Raw genomic sequence first — 19,207 nt, 5'->3', positions numbered from 1 at the left:
GGTGCATTCCAAGGGTGAGGTAAAATGTACTGCATTGACTCAGTTTAGAAATGAAATCAAAGCGTGCATGGAACCGTATGTGATTTCTAACCAGAACCCGTGTCTTGCATTTGAGTGCGGTCACATGTAGTGCTGCGTTTTTAAGCGCAGCACTAGCGCAATGGGGCCTTGAAAGCATTTGCTGTGAAACATATGAGTTTCACTGGAAACACTAATCAGATCGGATCCAGGAACGGCCCCCTGTCCCAGCACAGTGTGTGACAGTACCCTCAACAATACAAGACACTTATCGCATAAAAATGCTTATGCCACAGGGCCATGGCACGCACCCATGCATAGTGATTACGTTTCTAATCTTAGTCAAAGCACGTACACGTTTGACCGCCCCCCTTTACAATCAGTTATAGGCTTTTCCTTAGGGTCCCTATGTGTCTCTGACAGCTTTGGATCCATTTTACTGCAGCTAATTTGCAGAAGTTTGAAACCTACAATGTACTTTTATGTACACTTTGACCACTGAGAAGGGTGTAGGCCTCATGCCCAAGACGGTGTCTGCATGCAGACCGCGAAGACAAAAGGCCGTGGTGTGCCATTGTTTGAGAACTTGCTGACATTGGCAATACCCCACTGTTGTCAATTAAAAAAAAAGACTAGCAGGAATAGAACCTGCTCTATAATTTGCAGTGTGGCCGATTGGCACATTCACAGCACAGGGAAACATGGTGCATGTACCGTGTCCAACTACACCCAGTAGTAGTCTATGCGCTAGCTCACAGCCTCTGTATGTGGCCTGAGGCTGATGTCCAGATCACATACATGTGTGGCACTTTATTATTATTGCTGGGTTAATAACTGATAATTTTACTATACGCACCTGCATAAGACAGACTTAAAAGCCTGCTACGCTCAAGAGGAGGAGCCCAAGATGACCACATTGCATGCATGGCTGGAAAGGTCACACCCTAAAAAGACATTAAAACCCATTACTATTGTTCAGACATTCAGAATTAAATGCTCACATGTTGAATTTTTGGATGTGCTTTGGCTGCACTGGAAAACACAGTCAAAAAGCATGTGTGTTTCCATCACCACACGTTCTGGAATGAGCACAATGGGGGAGGTGTATCAACTTTAGACCAGTGCAGAGTAGTAGTGGACAGTTCTCTGCTGAGCCAGATTAATCTTAGTGTCTGGTGCTGGGTGATTAATCTGGTGCAGAATAAACGCAGACAAAGCCGCACCCACCAAGACGGGGCCCGATCGCATTGGCGTTTCTATGGAAACGCCTGCGATCGGGAACGAGCCGCCGGTGTTTTGCATTAAATTAACACAAAACACCGGCGGCTCGTTTCCGATCACAGGCGTTTCCATAAAAACGCAGATGCGATCGGGCCGCGCTCCGCCCTGGTGGGTGCGGCTTTGTCTGCATTTGCAAACGCAGACAAAGCGTTACGTGTGGCACCAGCCTAAGGGTGAAGACACACATGGCGTTTTTGGGCCGTTTTTTCATTGCGCAATTGCGGAAAAACGGACAAAAACGCCAGCATTTTCAAAAAACGCATGCGTTTTTAAAAACGCATGCGTTTTTTACAATCTGAAAACGCACTTAGTAAAAACGGCCCAAAAACGCCATGTGTGTCTTCACCCTAAGGGTGGATCCACATTGGCTTTTTTTTTTTCCCATGAACGATTTATCACTGAACCCATTTTGGCTTATGGACACAGATTGGTTTTCTCTTCCAGGCTTTAGTGATTTTTGAATGGCCTTTTTTCCACACTTCGGCCGGCGCCACACAGGGCGCTTTGTCTGCGCTTGCGAACGCAGACAAAGTCGCGCCCACCGGGGCGGGCCATGGCTTGATCGCATCGGCGTTTCTATGGAAACGCCTGCGATCGGGAACGAGCTGCCGGTGTTTTGCGCCCGGTGGGCGCGACTTTGTCTGCGTTTGCAAGCGCAGACAAAGCGCCCTGTGTGGCGCCGGCCTTCGTTTTGTGTTCACTGACAACAGTGGAGAAGTGTAAATAAACTGAACAGGTTCTAAACTGACAACTGAAAAAAACTGAAGTGTGAAAAAGCCCATTGAAAAGAATGGTTGAGTGAGGGTGATGCCACACGTTTGAACGCGTCGAAAAACTATGGGTTTTTTGAAAACGCATCCGTTTTTGACAGGTTCGACCAATGATCTTAATTAAAACTGGTCAAAAAAGGGATGTGTTTTCAAAAAATGCATACTTTTTTTAGGGCATGCGTTTTTGGAGACGGCTTAAAAACGGACCAAAAACGGGTTCAAAGGGCGATGCCACACATGGTGTTTTGAAACCGTTTTTGGTCCGTTTTTAAGCAGTCCGTTAAAAAACGCATGCGTTCAACGCATGCGTTTTTTAAAAAGCATCCGTTTTTGTATTGTGCAAATTCGGAAAACCTGTCAAAAACAGATGAGTTTTCATTTTTTAAAAAACTGATACGTTTTTTTAACAAATTGCTTATAAACTGACCAAAAATGGTTTCAAAACGCCATGTGTGGCATCACCCTTAGGGTGAAGACACACGTGGCGTTTTTAGGCCGTTTTTGGGTCGTTTTTACTAAGAGCGTTTTCAGATCTTAAAAAACGCATGCGGTTTTCAGAAAACGCATGCGGTTTTTTAGCACATGCGTTTTTTACGATCTGAAAACTAAAAACGTCCCAAAACCGCCACGTGTGTCTTCACCCTTAGGCATCAGTGAAAAATCACTGAAGTCCGGGAGAGGAAAACCAATCTGTAAGTGTCTATTGGCCAAAATAGCTTCAGTTGAAAAACACTCCAATGTAATACCAAGGATGCTGTCTCACGGTGCTTTCTTAAAACATTGTTAAATGCACTGAAAACGCATGCATTTTTGTATGTTTACCATGCTTTTGGTTGGTATCAGTTATACAGTGGCTTACACTTCCAGAAATGAAGGAAAAAAATGGATTCAAACCAGCCAAACGCATGGTAAACATACAAAAACGCATGAGTTTCAGTACATTTAAAAGCAGTCCAAAAACGGACCGTGTGACAGCACCCTAAGGGTGATACCACACATGGCGTTTTTTAAAGCATGGGTTTTCGATTCTACACCTCAAACAGCAGAACTGTTGCAGAGTTTCTACATTGTAATCAGCAAGTACATCAAGGATCTGGGGCTCAATGTGAAAAAACTAGCTAGTCTTAACCTCAAGCTCTGAGAAAACGGAGAATCAAGCCTGTTGCGCAGACAAACCTGCTCCCTGCATTTGTGAGAGAATAATCACTGGACAGAACTCAAGTCAGTTCAGTAGTTCTAGTTGTGGGCCAGTACTTTGGAACAATCTTACTCATGGAAAGTCTGTAAATTATATAACTATAAAAAAAAAAAGAGTTTATCTGACCGGAAGTCCAAATTCGTAATTTTTTTTCTTGTCAGTACGATTTCCTTCAAATAGTATTCCAAACACAACCCAGACACAAAGTAAAAATGTGCATATCAAATCCATATGAGGACACCATTATCGTGTGCCCAGGGCATGGGATACTGATGTCATTATTTTGATATGCACATTTTTACTATGCGTTTACGAGTACATTTTAATAATCAATCTTTGGATGGTTAGAACGTATTACGCTACGTGTATACGAATTCCCTCTACATAGCAATCTAGTGTGAATACTGGTGAAGGTGGACTAGTATTTGAAGGAAATCATAGTGACAAGCTACTTCCATCCATAGAATTGTTCTTTATTACTGTCCGTAACACTTGCAGTAAAAGCCATATTAATAAGTCCATCTAGAAGTTATTTTAGGACTCCTCATTTACACACAATGCATGCTTTAAGTCTTCATAGACTTACCTCTCCGAATCCTTCCAATGCTCTGACAGCTATAAGATACCCAGCTCCCAAATCCGCAGCCAAAGGTGTTAGTAAAGTGAATATTGCAGTGCCTAGAATGCCAAATCCTAGTAGCAGTTTGCCACCAAATCTGCCAGCTATGTGTCCACCAGGGATTTGAGTGAGGATGTATCCAAAGAAAAACGAACAAAGTATCCAACCTTGGGTATCTGCATCCCAGTCATACTTCTTGCCCTTTTAAAAGTTAAAAAACAAAAAGTAAATATCAGTCTCTTCTAATTTATACAAATCAATATTACACTGGAAGTAACAAAAAGAAATCTAACCAACTCTGGACAACAGGACTTGTGACTACATGTGTGGCACCGTGCTACCATTGCGACCGCATATACATCCCCACAGACGGCTGTCTGAATGAGCTCTTAGGGAGCGATTATGAATACGGATTTGTTTAGAAATAGAATCAAAACGCGCACAGGTATTTTAGGTGGGGTGGATTTATATGGGACTGCCTAGGATAGCCTAGTGCTGTCCACCTCTATTCCCCAGGGTGCGTTCACCCGTGGCATGCCGATTGCGTCAGGACGCATGTGTTTTCAAATGTTACAATGCTGGAAGTGTAGTCAGCTGTGAAAATGTGACTGCACCCTAAAACATAAATTTAGCTGCTCTGATGTTCCCTGAACGCTTGTGGCTTAACCCCTTAAATACCTGGCCCTTTTTCACGTCAAACATCCATAACTTTTTATTATAGAAACTGTATGAGGGATTATTATCTGTGAGATATAATTATTATTCCTTGTGACAATATTTTATATTTCATGCAATGTCCTGGAAAGCTGGAAAAAAAATTCCAAAGACAGTACAAGTGTCAAAACTTACTTTATTGGATAAAGCTGTATTTTTTTTGTGGGATGTTCTCATTTCTACCATTTGGAGAGTGTACAACATTTTTATCACTTTCTATTAACATTTTTATGTTTTATGAAATGAAGAAAAAGTGGCGATTCAGATTTTCTCAATTATTTTAGGTCCAAACACTTTTACAATATACTACAACACTACTGCAGTGTATATTGCAGTTTGCACTGGCAGCCCTGGGAGTCTCAGAGACAATAATAGTGTGCTGCTACTTGTTAAGGGTGATGCCACACATGGCATTTTTGGTCCGTTTTTCCCAATTATCTTAATAGATAAACAGGTTGTAAGCAGCCAAATGAATGGTAAACAGCCAAAAACGGACTGAATGATGAAGGGATGTTTAAAAATGGACCAAAAACGCCATGTGTGGCATCACCCTAAGGAATAAAGTCTGAGCTAAAAATGTAGAATAATACTGGTTGTTTAGCAAAAAATATTGCTGTGCTCCACCAAAATACTATAGGGAATATTTGTGAAGAATCACGTTGAGGCTATAGAGCAGCAGAGTGTATGCTGCTGTTTGTTTCAGTAGGGTTCTTAGCAATGAGAGGCTTGCCAACCATTATTAGTGTTACCATTTTCTTATGTTATCACACAAAGTATACATTTCCTTACCGTGGTATTTCTAGGCACCTGGGGTGAAGCTGAATGATCTGGACACACACTGGCACTGCTGTTAACTTGTTGACTCGATGTTGAATTTACCATGTCCACCAGTGCTACACTTAAATTGACACGTAGCGCGTACAACATGAAGAAACCAAATAATGCCAATACTGCCAGATTGTAGCGAGCAGAACAACACGCAGGCACTGAAACACAAAGAGACATCGTGAGAGAGACACCTTCATGGAGAAGAAAGGCAGACAGTGCAGCAGGTCTTCCGCATCGGATACTATTGACTTTTATTATTCTATTTACTCAGCAGGTTGATTGTGTGTGCAAAGCGCGGTGGAAAGACGGATGTAACTGACAGAGTATAAAAGCTAAAAGGCATGACAAGGACTCAGCGGACCCTGATAGACTTGCTATAGGTTCTTATCTGCTCTAGACAACCAGAGCATCTTATACAATATACCAGCCAAGAGCATTTATCACTTATCCGCCGAACAAAGTGACCTTAAAGGGAACCTGTGCCCAGCAAGCTACCAGCACCAGGGTATCAAATGTCCTTTCGTCAATTCCCTCTTTCAGAGTGTGTTCACAAGTGTCGTTTGCATTGTGTTTACAGTGCATGCAATTGCATGCGAACAGTAACCAGCACCCAGTGTTTCACAATGTGTACATGCAAAACGCTGAGTGCCTGAATTGAGCTTATAGACACCACGAGTGGCATCACCCTTAGGAAATTGTGTGTTCTAGGTAAGTAGCGTTTTTTTAACCTAAGGGTGCAGTCACATTCACAGTAAAAAAGGCATTGCAACAGCTGAAGAGAGATTTTCCTAATTAAACAGCTGTTAATGCTTGCGTTCACACATGTTAACATTGTGTTAACACACTGTTAACATATGTGTCTATAATGCGTTAACGGTTGCGTTTTGTAAACACATTTTAACAGCTGTTTAATAAGGCAAATATCTCTTTAACTGTTGCAGTGCGTTTTTAAACGCATCGTTAAACGAGACTTGTGATTGCACCTTAAATGTCAAGGTCATATATGTGCATATATCGTAACATTACATTGTTAACCAGCCCCCCACCCCCGTGTCTTGCATTTAAACAATTGCATGCGCTTCCATGTTATAAGCCCAAAACACTAGTGGCACGGGTGACCGCGGCCAAAGATTTGTACATGTTAAGTAAGTGCGACCACCCCTGGCTATGGTTCAAAATAAGGGCGCTCACACGGTCCGCTAGTGTCGCGTTCATAACAGAGAGACGCATGCGATTGGGTTATCAATCGCTTGTGTTTCCTGGGAAACGCATATGCGATTGGCCCGAGCCCCGCCCCCTGTGCGCTAGCGGAACCCGTGACTGCGGCCTAACTGTAAAAAACTGACCTGACTGGACCCAAATACATATAAAATCAAGACAAGAAAGTCACGTAAAATATACACTATATTATATTATACATTATATTTCCATAAGACACAGGTCATCTACATAATCAAAATCTAATTTGAGAAATTACTGCATGGCTCTAGGCTATGAAAAATAAATATCACTCGATATACAAGTACAAAAAAATATCAGACAATTTTTTTTGGTCACATTTGCTCTTAATTCCCAGGTAACCCCTATTTACACTGCAGTAGAGCCATGGGTTGCAGCCTACGTTTTTTTCTGCATGATCTAGAAGATACATTTTGACTTACTTTCCTAGTCCTTACACACATACGATGTACACAAGCACACGTCTTCTCCCATGAGTATTTCAAAGAACTCACTTCCCTTGTTTCTACTTAGTGATGGGCTGGATATCGCTAATTGAAGTAGGAGCTTGCAGATCTGGTTTTTCATGAGGGATAATTAAAGGGCACCTACCACCACAAATCTACCTATAAAGGTAGATTGGGTGGTAGGTGCATCAATGGGACGTGAGGATAGCCCTTTTAAGGGCTAATCCTCACGTCCCCTCACTTTTTTGGTAACTTTTATTCCATATATATTTAAATTTACTTATGTGGCTACCGGGGCGTGGAGTAGCCGCATATGAGATTACATGAGGCGGCTACTCCACGCCCCGGTACCCACTTTACCCCTCCTACTCACCCATCTTCGGCGCGCAGCTCCGCGTAGCTGCGCGCCCTCGTCCGGAGACCCTGCCGTCTGCGCATGCGCAGAAGAGCAGGCCCGCGCCTGTTTCGGAGCAGTGACCGCGCAGGCGCGGGCCTGCTCTTCTGTGCATGCGCAGACGGCAGGGTCAACGGACGAGGGCGCGCAGCTACGCGGAGCTGCGCGCCGAAGATGGGTGAGTAGGAGGGGTAAAGTGGGTACCGGGGCGTGGAGTAGCCGCCTCGTGTAATCTCATATGCGGCTACTCCACGCCCCGGTAGCCACATAAGTAAATTTAAATATATATGGAATAAAAGTTACCAAAAAAGTGAGGGGACGTGAGGATTAGCCCTTAAAAGGTCTATCCTCACGTCCCATTGATGCACCTACCACCCAATCTACCTTTATAGGTAGATTTGTGGTGGTAGGTTTCCTTTAAATACAGGCATGTCAGTTAAAAGGGAACCTGTCACCAGATTTTCACAAATACGGTACATCCATTGACAGGTTCTAACTAACTGACAACCTTATTTTAGCCAAAAATTATTTCCATTACATCCCCATAAATCCTAAGGGTGAAGACACACGTTTTTAGGCCGTTTTTGACAGGTTTGACCAATTATCTTAATTCAAACTGCTCAAAAACGCATGCTTTTTTTTCGATCTAAAAAAACGCTCTACTAAAAACGGCCCAAAAATGACCTAAAAACGCCACGTGTGTCTTCACCCTTAGGGCGCGTTCACACGTTGCGTTTTGACCTGCATTTTCATTGCGTTTGAAACGCATATACAACAGCTGAGGAGAGGCGATTTGCCTAATTACATCACTGTTAACATTTCAGTTTACAAAACGCATCGTAAACGTGATGTTAACGCATGCGTTAACATTGCTTTTACAAACGTAAACGGTAATGTAATTAGACAAATCACATCTCATCAGCTGTTGTATATGCGTTTCAAACGCAATGAAAACGCGACCAAAACGCAACGTGTGAACGCCCCCTAAGGGTGAAGACACATGTGGCGTTTTTAGGTCATTTTTGGGCCGTTTTTAGTCTCAGAGAGGTGGTCTTCTGGAAAGGTTTCAGGGTGCGTTCACATTTGGCAGTAACTCATCAGAACAGCTGAGAAGAGGAGATTTGTCTGATTACATAGCTGTTAACATTGTGTTTACATTGTGTTGCATTTATCATAGCTTGTATGGCCAGGAATCGCAGCTTTTTTCCCTTCTACGCCTCCAGTCAATGCACTAACTTTTCATGTTCTAATTTGCAATGCCACAGTTTAACAATGACATCCTTTCACTCATTTCCAAGCTTTGCTGATAGGAAAAATGTAATTATTATGGGTCATCAGTGACATGAAAACAACACTAGAGTCTCAATACTTTTTTTCCTTTCAAAGTCCTTCATCAAATAGAAAGAAAAGAAAATTGTAAAGCTAGTGTGCAGCATAGCCAGGAGGCGGATAATGCCTGTGGCCTCATCGATTGTGTCAGCAGACCACATTTACATAAATAATCATCATCTGATCCACAGGATTCATGTTTGCTTTTATTCTTAAAAGGAACCTTTTAGCTAGTGACAGGTTCCCATAGGGCCCTATTTACTAAATGAAAAGCCACAAAAAGAACAGAGGCAAATAACATCTTTATTAATAGAAAAATACACCACAAAACATGCTTAGAAACCTTTAAAAATGGTGAACAAAGTCACAAATGAGGAAGCTACCACGAGGTAGCGATACGCATGGGGCATCTATCCCCAGCACCCCGCTCTCATGGCCTGACCATTTAGGTATACAACTTTCTTATTTGTACCTGGTTTTGTGCTGATACTTGAATTGTGTGTCCATCCATTATTGTGTTTCACCGCTTTTTGTTGTTATTCTGCATTTGTATGGACTTGTCAAAAGATTTGATTGGCTCACCATTTATAATATTTATTTCTGTACATTGTTGTATACTATATTGTGGCCAGTAGGGGGAGCTGGAGTTCCGGGAACAGTGCACATTATCATGTGTCGAACACTTTCCTGAGGATGTCATTCATTTGTGACTTTGTTCACAATTTTTAAAGGTTTTTAAGCATGTTTTGTGGTGTATTTTTCTATTAATAAAGATATTATTTGCTTGATCTATTTTTCATGATAATTTTTTATGGTATATTTATTTTGGGTAGGTTAATTTAAATGGCAGGTTTCCTTTAAGGCATTGTGCTAAATGGAAGAAAGGGAAAGATTATGAGAAACTACAGGGTACTTCATTGTATTTGCTGATGACAAAGAAAACTAGTGATGTGAGCTGCAGGAAATAATTCCCTTCCAGAGGCCAGACGTGATTATGCATGTGTAATACCTGAACATAGGAAAATGGAGAAAGTGGATGTTCTTATTACACGGGAACAAAGATTTTCTACAGACCTGTCTGTAAATAGCATCTGTAAACATATTGTATAAATAGGAGAACCCGATACAAAGTTTGTCTCTTCTCCTCTTACAGTAGCAGAGGGTTAAAGATCCTTACCCTAGACCAGCGATGGTGAAAGTTTTAGAGGCAGAGTTACCAATCTACAACCAAAACCCCACATATTTATCACAAAATGCAGACACAACAGTTTAATCAGCAACTTATTGCACCCTGCTCTGTCACAGCTCTCAAATTGTATAGGCGTCCTGAGGACATCAATATCACTGTAAGAGGAGAAATTTGGATTATCATTGTAGCTTCCATCCAGGGACCTCCTCAACAGGAAGAATCATGGGGTAGCAGCTCCAATGATAATCCAGCCCTGTCCATCAGCCGGGTTCGTCAGTCATAGTACACCCTGTAGGTTGAAATTTCTGAGGAGACGGAAACAAAAGGGCGTGCCCCTTATTTAATGTACTATTTAAAATGGCTAGAATTGTCTCATTTGGCTATTTAAGCACAGAAAACAAGGGGTGTAACAATTTCTTGTACAAATAGAAGTCTATGAAACACCGTAGATAGTACTGAAAATTTTACTCCTCCTCAACTAAAAATACTCCTCAAAATTTGTGAGGAGTATTGCTACCCTTCTGCAAACTCTGATCCTGTTATGTCTCACGGGCGATGAATAAAGGTTCAGAGGGGCTTACACAGTGGGGAAACTTGAAGCTGATGGGTCCCAGTGCAAAGCCTTTGCCAGCCCCTCTCCCCTTGACTATAATGTATGGTTTTCTCATATGGGAAGGTGATAATATGGGCCCCCGAATTATCTTGTGCCTGGTTGCAACCGCACCTGCAGCCCCCCCCCCCCATTAGTTTCGCCCCTGACGAACCCTAATCCTTGCAATAGGATTACAATATCCATCCAGACACCTAAATGCTATTGCCCGTTTCTCACACACTGCACAATTCAAGCATAGCACCTCATGTATTGCATTGGGGAGGAGTTTCTCCCGAAGACATACATACTTAAACCGAAAAACTTGTCATCAGGAAAGAGGATCACGTGTTTTGTATTGTTTACATACCCCTTAAGGATGCAGCCATTTTGTAGGTTAAGGCTCAGCCCGATTTTTTTGGATTCTGACTTGCGTCGCTTTATATGGTTATAACACTATTACTTATCTTAACGATTCTGAAATGTTTTTTCCCCACATGTTGTACTTCATTTTAGTGGTAAATTTTGGCTGATTTTTTTTGTAAATAAATGCAAAACTTAATTTTTTCTTATGATTTTTTTGAAAAGTTTGCCGTTTTCGAAAATCATTGCGTTTTCACGTAGATAGATTTACCACCTAAATAACTTGCAGAATAACATTTCCCATTTGTCTACTTTACATTTTCATAATTTTTGAAATGTCTGGATAATTTATTTTGACGTCACGCGGCTTACAAATTGAATATCGCTTTTCCGGATTTTCAGAATTGACTATTTTGGGGATAAATACAGTTTTGAAGGAAATTTTACATATTTAGCATCAAAACCCCCTACATAACCAACCCATTTTCAAATCTGCACCTTTCAAACTATCAGAAACAGCTTTTAGGAAGATCGTTAACCCCTTAAGATCTTCATAGTAATTCAATTAAAATGGAGGTGAAATTTAGAACGGTCAAATTTTGTCAGTTATACGTTCATTTAGCCCTAAAATTTACACATTTCCAAAAGATAAAAACAGAAAACCCACCATACAATTTGTTCTATAATTTCTCCCGAGTACAGAGACCCCCACATGTAATTGTTTGTTTTATGGGGGCACAGTGAGACACAGAAAGGAAGGAGCGCCCTGCAGCTGCCAGGATTTTAGTTTCCTCATTGGTTCCTCATTGGTCCCTTTTGTGGCCATGTGATGCCATTTTTTCTGCGGGATGAGATGCTTTTTCCAGTGTTACCATTTTGGGGTTGTCCGATGTTCTTGACAGTCAGACCCCGTCCGGGTCTGACTGTAAACTGCATCTGCATGCTCAGACAGACAGTTTACACTGTTCTACAAAGAATAAGTATTGTGGAGCAGTGTATTGGACTTGAGCCAGAGATCAGAGCAGAGTCAAGTTCAAGTTCGTAGAAGTAAAAAAAATAAAAAGTGAAAAACACTAAAGTTTACACATTAGAATAAAAAATACAAACATAAAAATATAAGCCCCTAAAATGTCACTTTCCCATAATCCAGATTTTAAAACTAATTTGAAGCACATTGTGTCACGAGAGAACAATCTCAAAATCCCCTGGATATCTCATAGCGTTCCAAAGCTATAACCACTTATAGTGACACAGGACCGATTTGAAAAATGAGGCCGTGTCCTAAAGGCCAAAATAGAGTCCCGAAGGGGTTAAGGTTTTATTGTTATCAATGATCGAAGTCAAAAAAAAGGGTCCTGTCACCCCATTCAATACCTATGGGAAATAGTTCGGCACACCCATTCATAGATATAGAATGGAGAAGCAGGACGAATGTACATCCCGCTGCTCCATCAATTAGTGAGAGTAGGATCCCCTTCTTACCATTGGTGGAGGTTCTAGGGGTTGGGTCCTCCAATGAGATAGTTATCCCTTTTCATGTAGATAAATGCCAATAAACTTGCATAACCCCCTTAATGTGCACCATTGTATACGGAGGAATTATCTCCTAGACATAGAAATAAATAGCACAAAAAAAAGCACATTTAAAGTGCGGTCACAAGCGCAACACAAGTGCCCTTTGGGGCTGGCCTTGGCTTTACCGCATATGCGTTTCCATGGAACCAAACGTGATCAGTAGCCAGCACCCAGTGTTTTGCACAACTAAATGCTAAAATGTCTAAATGCAAGTGTTTCCATGCGATCGGAGCATGGCCAGCTCCAAGACACTTGAACTGAGTTTTAAATGCATTCTATCGCTATGTGTGACATATACCCCATAGTATGTAATAATATACAATGTATACAGTGTACCGAAATACTTTTAAATAGTTATCTGCGAGATCTGTGTGATACATACAAGTGAAAGAATCGAAAGACAGATATATGGTATTTTACCACATTTATCATCTTTTAGACCAGAAACAAAAATCTGTAAATTCTATGTAATATGCAACAGCTCCTTTCTGGCATACATACGCACAGACCCTACCAAAGGGGTGAGCAGAATGCATGACACGGGTTGTACTTTGTTGGTAGCCATGTTCATTTAGGGTCATGAAGACCAGGATTTTGCTACCTGCTCCAATTCCTGTGATCAGCAAAATCTTCCGGAGCAGACTGACTGCATACATACTGTTCATTCTAGTGGTGTCTTTATTTCTGCTTATTATGGCTGAAGTAGGATAGAAACTTACATAGTCCTACTTTTTGGAACATATTTTATTTGACTTTGGTTGTTTACATACTGAAACCTGCTTGCATAAGAGAACATTTTGCACTAACATGACAACCCCTCCCCCCCCCAAACAGGCTACATTTTTATAGGCAATACATTCAGTATGAATTATATTTACATAATAAAATTAACACCCAAGGGTCCAATCTTTGTCTCATCAGACCAGAGAATCTTATTTGTTCTTCGGGAGGCAGCCATCCAGAAACAGCTAATGGGTGCCAGTGGTTGCCTCCTGTAATTCCATTGGCGCACTGCAAAGTGGGTACCAAGATGTTCCGTAGCCGTGGAGGTCACGTGGTGTTTCATGAGCGTGCACATGCTGTACCTCAGAATTTTCTACGATGCCGTGTGCTACCAGGCAGCTTCAGTCATTCTCTTGCCGCAGGCAAAAAAAGGCTGAGAGAGATTTATACTTCTTCCTCATCGTCAGAGGAAGAAGTACTTAAGCGTAAAAGAAGAAAGAAGGTGGTCGTGTCAAACACCTTCCAGTCTGAGCTTAAGGACAGGGCGACTTGCAGCTATGTCACCTCTGGTTGGAATGACAGAGGTGCAAATACATCCTCCGTGTTTAACACCATTAATAAAGCTGCAGCTCCTGGTAGTTCGGCTCGTTCCAGCGACATAAACTATAATTTCTATGAGGTGTTGAGCTCACCATACATGGAGAACTCCCTGGAGAAGTAGATTGGGAGTCAGAGACAGTCACTAGGTCCGCTGTGTCCTCTGAGACAGGGAAGCCCAGTGAGATGACCAGAGTGGGGCGAGCAGGAAAATCCCCTCCTAATAAATTATTCAACCAGCGCTGGGCCATAGCAGAATCCTCAGACGTCCGAGATTTTGCTAGTCTAGCATTCAGAGCCATGCTAGTTAAAGAATATGACCTGGTGCTGCATAACCATAGCAGTATCCCTGACATACAAGAGCTCATTGCACCAGATATTGATCCAGCTTTGTTGTCCATTGCTGAAACCTCAAATACGCCAGAGAGCCCAAATTCCATTTTATACACTATTCAGTTCTTTTAGTGGGGCAGTCATTTAATATTGTCACTAACATTAGGAGAGCTAAGTGGCTCACAACTCCGGAGATGTTAGATTTAGCCCAGAAGGCACATGAGTTTCCAAACTTGGAAACAGCTAATCTTAAAGGCCCAGAATTCATTCAAGTAGTTAAGGGAAGATACAGGGCTAAGAAATCATTTGGACGTCCGAAAAAAAAAAACAGCTTCAAACGGCCCTTTCGTGCAATGGTCAACCATACAATTCCCAGGGACAGACCGTGACCTTAACCCAGGACTGCATAGAAGGGAGTTTACGAAAGGAAGAGGAATCTCTACAGTCAGGGTTCTTTCTACAGACCAGGAACCTAACGGAGAGATCAGACAGGTAAATTTTAATACTGTCCTCCCCAGTTCTCTGCCTGGGAGGAGTTCAATATGGACCCACTGGCTGTCACTGGTCACAAAGGATGATCTAACTCATGGTGGCTTAGTGGTTAGCACTACAGCCTTGCAGCGCTGGGGACCTGTGTTCAAGTCCCAGGGTCAACATCTGCAAAGAGTTTGTATGTTCTCTTCATGTTTGTGTGGGTTTCCTTCGAGTCTTCCCACACTAATACATATGGTAGGTTGATTAGATTGTGAGCCCCATTGGGGATATGGACTGATTTGGCAAGTTCTGTGCAGCGCTCCGTAATCTGTGTGCGCTATATAAATAAAGGAATTATTATTAACTCTTTCTTTGGAAAAATTTCCTTTCCAAATCAGAATACCCTGCTTTTCCAGCAGACTAAACAGAGTGCTAGATTTAGCACTGAGAGCGGGGAAAATTTCAAAGGCAGCGATAGGTCAGAAAGGCTGGGTAAGTCACATGTTCCCAGTAGTGAAGTCAGACAGGTCTTTAACCCCTTAAGGAAGCGATTCTGAGATAGTTTTTTTCCACATGTTGTATTTCATTTTAGTGGTAAATGTTGGCTGATAAGTTTTGCGTTTATTTTCCAAAAACAGAAAAAAAATTATGAATTGTTTGAGAAATTTTACTTTTTGGAAATTCGAAATCATTACATTTTCAGGCAGATAGATTTACCAACTAAATAAGTTGTTGAGTAACATTTTCCATTTGTCTACTTTACATTTTCATCATTGTTAAAGGAAACCTACCACTTCTGAAGGTAGGTATGAGATGCAAACACCGGGCACCAGCTCAGGGTGAGCTGGTGCCGGTGCTTAGTCTCGTTAGTGTTAAAACCGCGGTATCGCGGTTTTAACACTTTTTAAACTTTCTAGCAGAAACTGCTTCGGCGCTGCGTGCGCAGCAGCGCCGAAGCAGTTTCTACTATAAAGTTTAAAAAGTGTTAAAACCGCGATACCGCGGTTTTAACACTAACGAGACTAAGCACCGGCACCAGCTCACCCTGAGCTGGTGCCCGGTGTTTGCATCTCATACCTACCTTCAGAAGTGGTAGGTTTCCTTTAAATGTCTGGATAATTTATTTTGATGTCTCGCGGCTTACAAATCGAGTAGCGATTTTCCGTATTATCAGAATTTACTCTTTTGCGGATAAATACTGTTTTGAATGAAATTTTACATATTTAGCAAACCCCCATATATAACCAACCCATTTTCAAATCTGCACCCCTCAAACTATCAGAAACAGCTTTTAGGAAGATTGTTAACCCCTTGAGATCTTCATAGTAATTGAATCAAAATGGAGGTGAAATTTAGAACGGTCAAATTGTGTCGGTTATACGTTCATTTAGCCCCAAAATTTACACATTTCCAAAAGATAAAAATAGAAAACCCACCATATAATTTGTTCAGCAGTTTCTCCCAAGTACAGAGACCCTCCACATAAGGATGTCACTTGTTTTATGGGCGCACAGCGAGGCCCAGAAGGGAAGGAGCGCCCTGCAGCTGCCAGGATTTTAGTTTTCTCGTTGCCTCCTTTTGTAGGCTATAAAATTTTTGCTTTTTCGTTATTGGGGCCATGTGACGGCATTTTTTTTTGCGGGATGAGATGCTTTTTCCAGTGTTGCCATTTTGGGGTTGGTATCACCTATTGTTGAAAATTTAGGAACTCGTTTTTGAGGGCAGGAGTAGAAAAGCATCAATTCTGTGCTGGATTTTTGAATTTTTTTTTTTTCGTGTTCACCGTTTAGCCTAATAATCATGTTATCTTTATTCTATGGGTCGATACGATTACGGGGATACCAGACACGAATATATTTTCTACCATTTTACTAAATTTGTCAAATAAAACTGTAATGTGGGGAAAAATCTATCATTTTTGCGTTGCTGTCTTCCAAGTGGCATAACATTGTTACTTTTTTGGCTACGGAGCTGGTTGATGGCTTGTTTTTGTGGGACATGTTGTACTTTGCTGCACCAGTATCATTCTGGAGTACATATGGTTTTTTGATCACTTTTTATTGCATTTTTTTGTAAGAGTGAATAGGTAAAAATGATAATTTTTGATGGGTTTTCAACAGTTTTTTTAAACGGCGTTCATCATACAGGTTCAATAATTATTTAATGTTATTCTACGGGTTGTGAAGGACGTGGTGATACTATATATGTGGGGTTTTTGTTATGATTGAGGGCGCGTTCACACGTTCAGCTATCGTCGCGTTCATAAAGCGACGCTAGCGCACAGTGGGCGGGGCTCGGGCCGATCGCATATGCGTTTCCCGTGAAACGCATGCATTAATAACCCCGATCGCATGCGTTTCTCTGGAAACGCATATGCGATCGCCCCAAACTCCGCCCCCTGTGCACCAGCGTCGCGTTATGAACGCGGCGCTAGCGGAACATGTGAACGCAGCCTTAGACTTTTTTTGGGTTATATGTCTCTTTATATGTTATGGGGCATTTTTATTGATTTATTACTTTAATTTTTATTGAATAACATTTTTTTTTTACTTTTTCCACCATGGGACATGAACAAGCAATCATTGTGGGGGAAAGATTCCCCAGAGGCATGTTAGATGCCGCGGTCGCGCTGACTGTGGCATTTAACGGGTTACACACCCGCAATCTGAGCGCACTCCGAGCCCAATGCAATTTGAACTGCAACGTACCGCACCCTGAGGTCGTGTTCAGACATTGCGTTTTGGCCAGTTTTTTTCCATTACGTTTGAAACTCATTACAACAGCTGAGAGATGACTTGCCTAATTACATCACTGTTTACATTTGTTAACACAATGCTAATACTATGTGTTTTGTAAACACATGTTAACAGTAATGTAATTAGGCAAATAACCTCTCCTCAGCTGTTGAAATTTATTTACAAACACAACCAAAATGCAACGTGTGAACGTGGCCTGAGGGGAAACCTGTTTATTAAATTGGATTCACCTGTTCAGTCAACCTGTTAGATTTAGAACCACATCATGACAGATAAGGAAGCCGTCATTAGGAATCCCGCGGTCTGTGCACTGAGGAGCTCAGTCCCAACCACCGACATACATCACAAAGAGGTAGAAGAGGACGGTTATCGGCCAATCACGATGAGGGAGGCTGCCGGTCACGTGACCCAGTCAGCTGACAGCCATCACCTCCGTCTCTGCACAAGAGACCCCCATTTAATGCGGAGCCCGCACTTTCCTGACGAGTAGCGGTAACGCACCGCAGCCGCACACTTACCTTTATCTGGGATGCGGTACTGTATATTGCCCTGGGCCACATCCTGCTCCCCCAGCAGAGGGCTCCTGTCCTCCTCCTCCTCCACCTCGCTATCACTGTCCCACGTCCTCATGGTGCTGAGCGGCCGGCAGCTGTGAGTACATCCGCAGCTCTGCGCTAGCCGGGTCCCGTGCTCGGAAGCACCATGTCTGAGTCAGCAGCCTGCAAACACCGGAGACTCCTCCTCGTGTCTGCTGATCCCTCCTTCCGGGACACTTCCTCATAAAGCTCGGCAACACTCTGCCTCCTGACCTGAGGAGACCGGCCAGACAGCTGTGTGTACAGCGCTCACCGCATCCTCACATCAGTAGAGAGAGGACTAGCACGTAGGCCCCCTAGAGGCGCTCACCTGTAATGACACCGCTGTGCTGGTCTCGCTGCACTCTCTGGGGATGTAGTGAATTGGGTAAAAAAGTTTTTAGATCAGTTTGGAAGGACACCTCATGATTAGGCAGGGGGTGCGACCGTGCTCCGGGACGGTAGTTGCTCGAGCCACAGCAGTCAAATTCGCGGCCCGGGCCCTCGTAAAAGATATACTTGCCGCCGGCGATAGCTGATGCTGTGTATATGTGCTGTGCATATACTGGATATGTGTATAAAAGTATGACTGTGTAGACAGGTGTGATTTTATAAATGTGTATATTTTTTTAAGGGGGCCTAGTCTCTGCTGGTTACTCTCCTGTGTTTTGTACATTTGTAGTGGATGTGTGCTTATGTCTGTGAGTGTATATATGAAATTTGGGGCTGGTGTGGGGCTGGCAGCGAGGGTTTAGGTATATGGGGGCCCCTGTTTCTAAGTTTGCATCGGGCCCACTGGGGTCTTGTTACACCACTGTGTTTAGGTTTTTAGATGCATTCATTTACACCTAAACTGATTGTGGATGGAAATAGAAGAAGGGAGGGCCATCTATCCTTGAGGCCGCGGTCACGCGTACCGCTAGGCGTCCGTCATAACGCGACGCTAGCGCACAGGGGGAGGTCCTCGGCCCGAACGCACACACGTTTCCAGGGAAACGCATGCAATAAGCCGATCGCATGCATTTCTCTGGAAATGCATGTGCGTTCGGGCTCGGCGCAGTCGCATATGCGTTTCCGGAGAACGCACCTTTATAGGTAGATTCGTGGTGGTAGGTTCCCTTTCACAACCTATGACGAAAATGCATGTCACAGGTCGGCCGCGGGCGCAGGGAGAGGGCTCAAGGGCTGAGCCCTCTC

At 42.6% G+C, this 19,207-nt stretch overlaps 1 protein-coding gene across 4 annotated transcripts in view; it reads right to left on the bottom strand.

The window, feature by feature from the left end:
- The window catches only part of SLC17A5 (solute carrier family 17 member 5), a 36,450-nt gene extending 17,994 nt beyond the window's left edge, over positions 1–18,456 (bottom strand). The window contains exons 1-4 of one of the 4 annotated variants that reach the window (XM_072142124.1): positions 18,342–18,456; positions 5,390–5,586; positions 3,854–4,087; positions 875–962 (exon numbers count right to left, since the gene is read on the bottom strand). In XM_072142124.1, coding sequence (XP_071998225.1) covers positions 875–962; positions 3,854–4,087; positions 5,390–5,527 — 460 coding nt within the window. In that variant the 5' untranslated portion in view covers positions 5,528–5,586; positions 18,342–18,456. Of the gene's footprint in view, positions 1–874; positions 963–3,853; positions 4,088–5,389; positions 5,587–7,089; positions 7,225–17,665; positions 17,769–17,953; positions 18,298–18,341 lie in introns of those variants that run through there. The other 3 variants (XM_072142121.1, XM_072142123.1, XM_072142122.1) reach the window with 3 other exon arrangements.
- Positions 18,457–19,207: the final 751 nt, after the last annotated feature.

The sequence above is a fragment of the Engystomops pustulosus genome, chromosome 3 (genome assembly GCF_040894005.1).
Source record: "Engystomops pustulosus chromosome 3, aEngPut4.maternal, whole genome shotgun sequence".
Taxonomy (NCBI): domain Eukaryota; kingdom Metazoa; phylum Chordata; class Amphibia; order Anura; family Leptodactylidae; genus Engystomops; species Engystomops pustulosus.
Note: the sequence above shows the minus strand (reverse complement) of the source record. Positions and strands in the feature narration are given on the sequence as shown.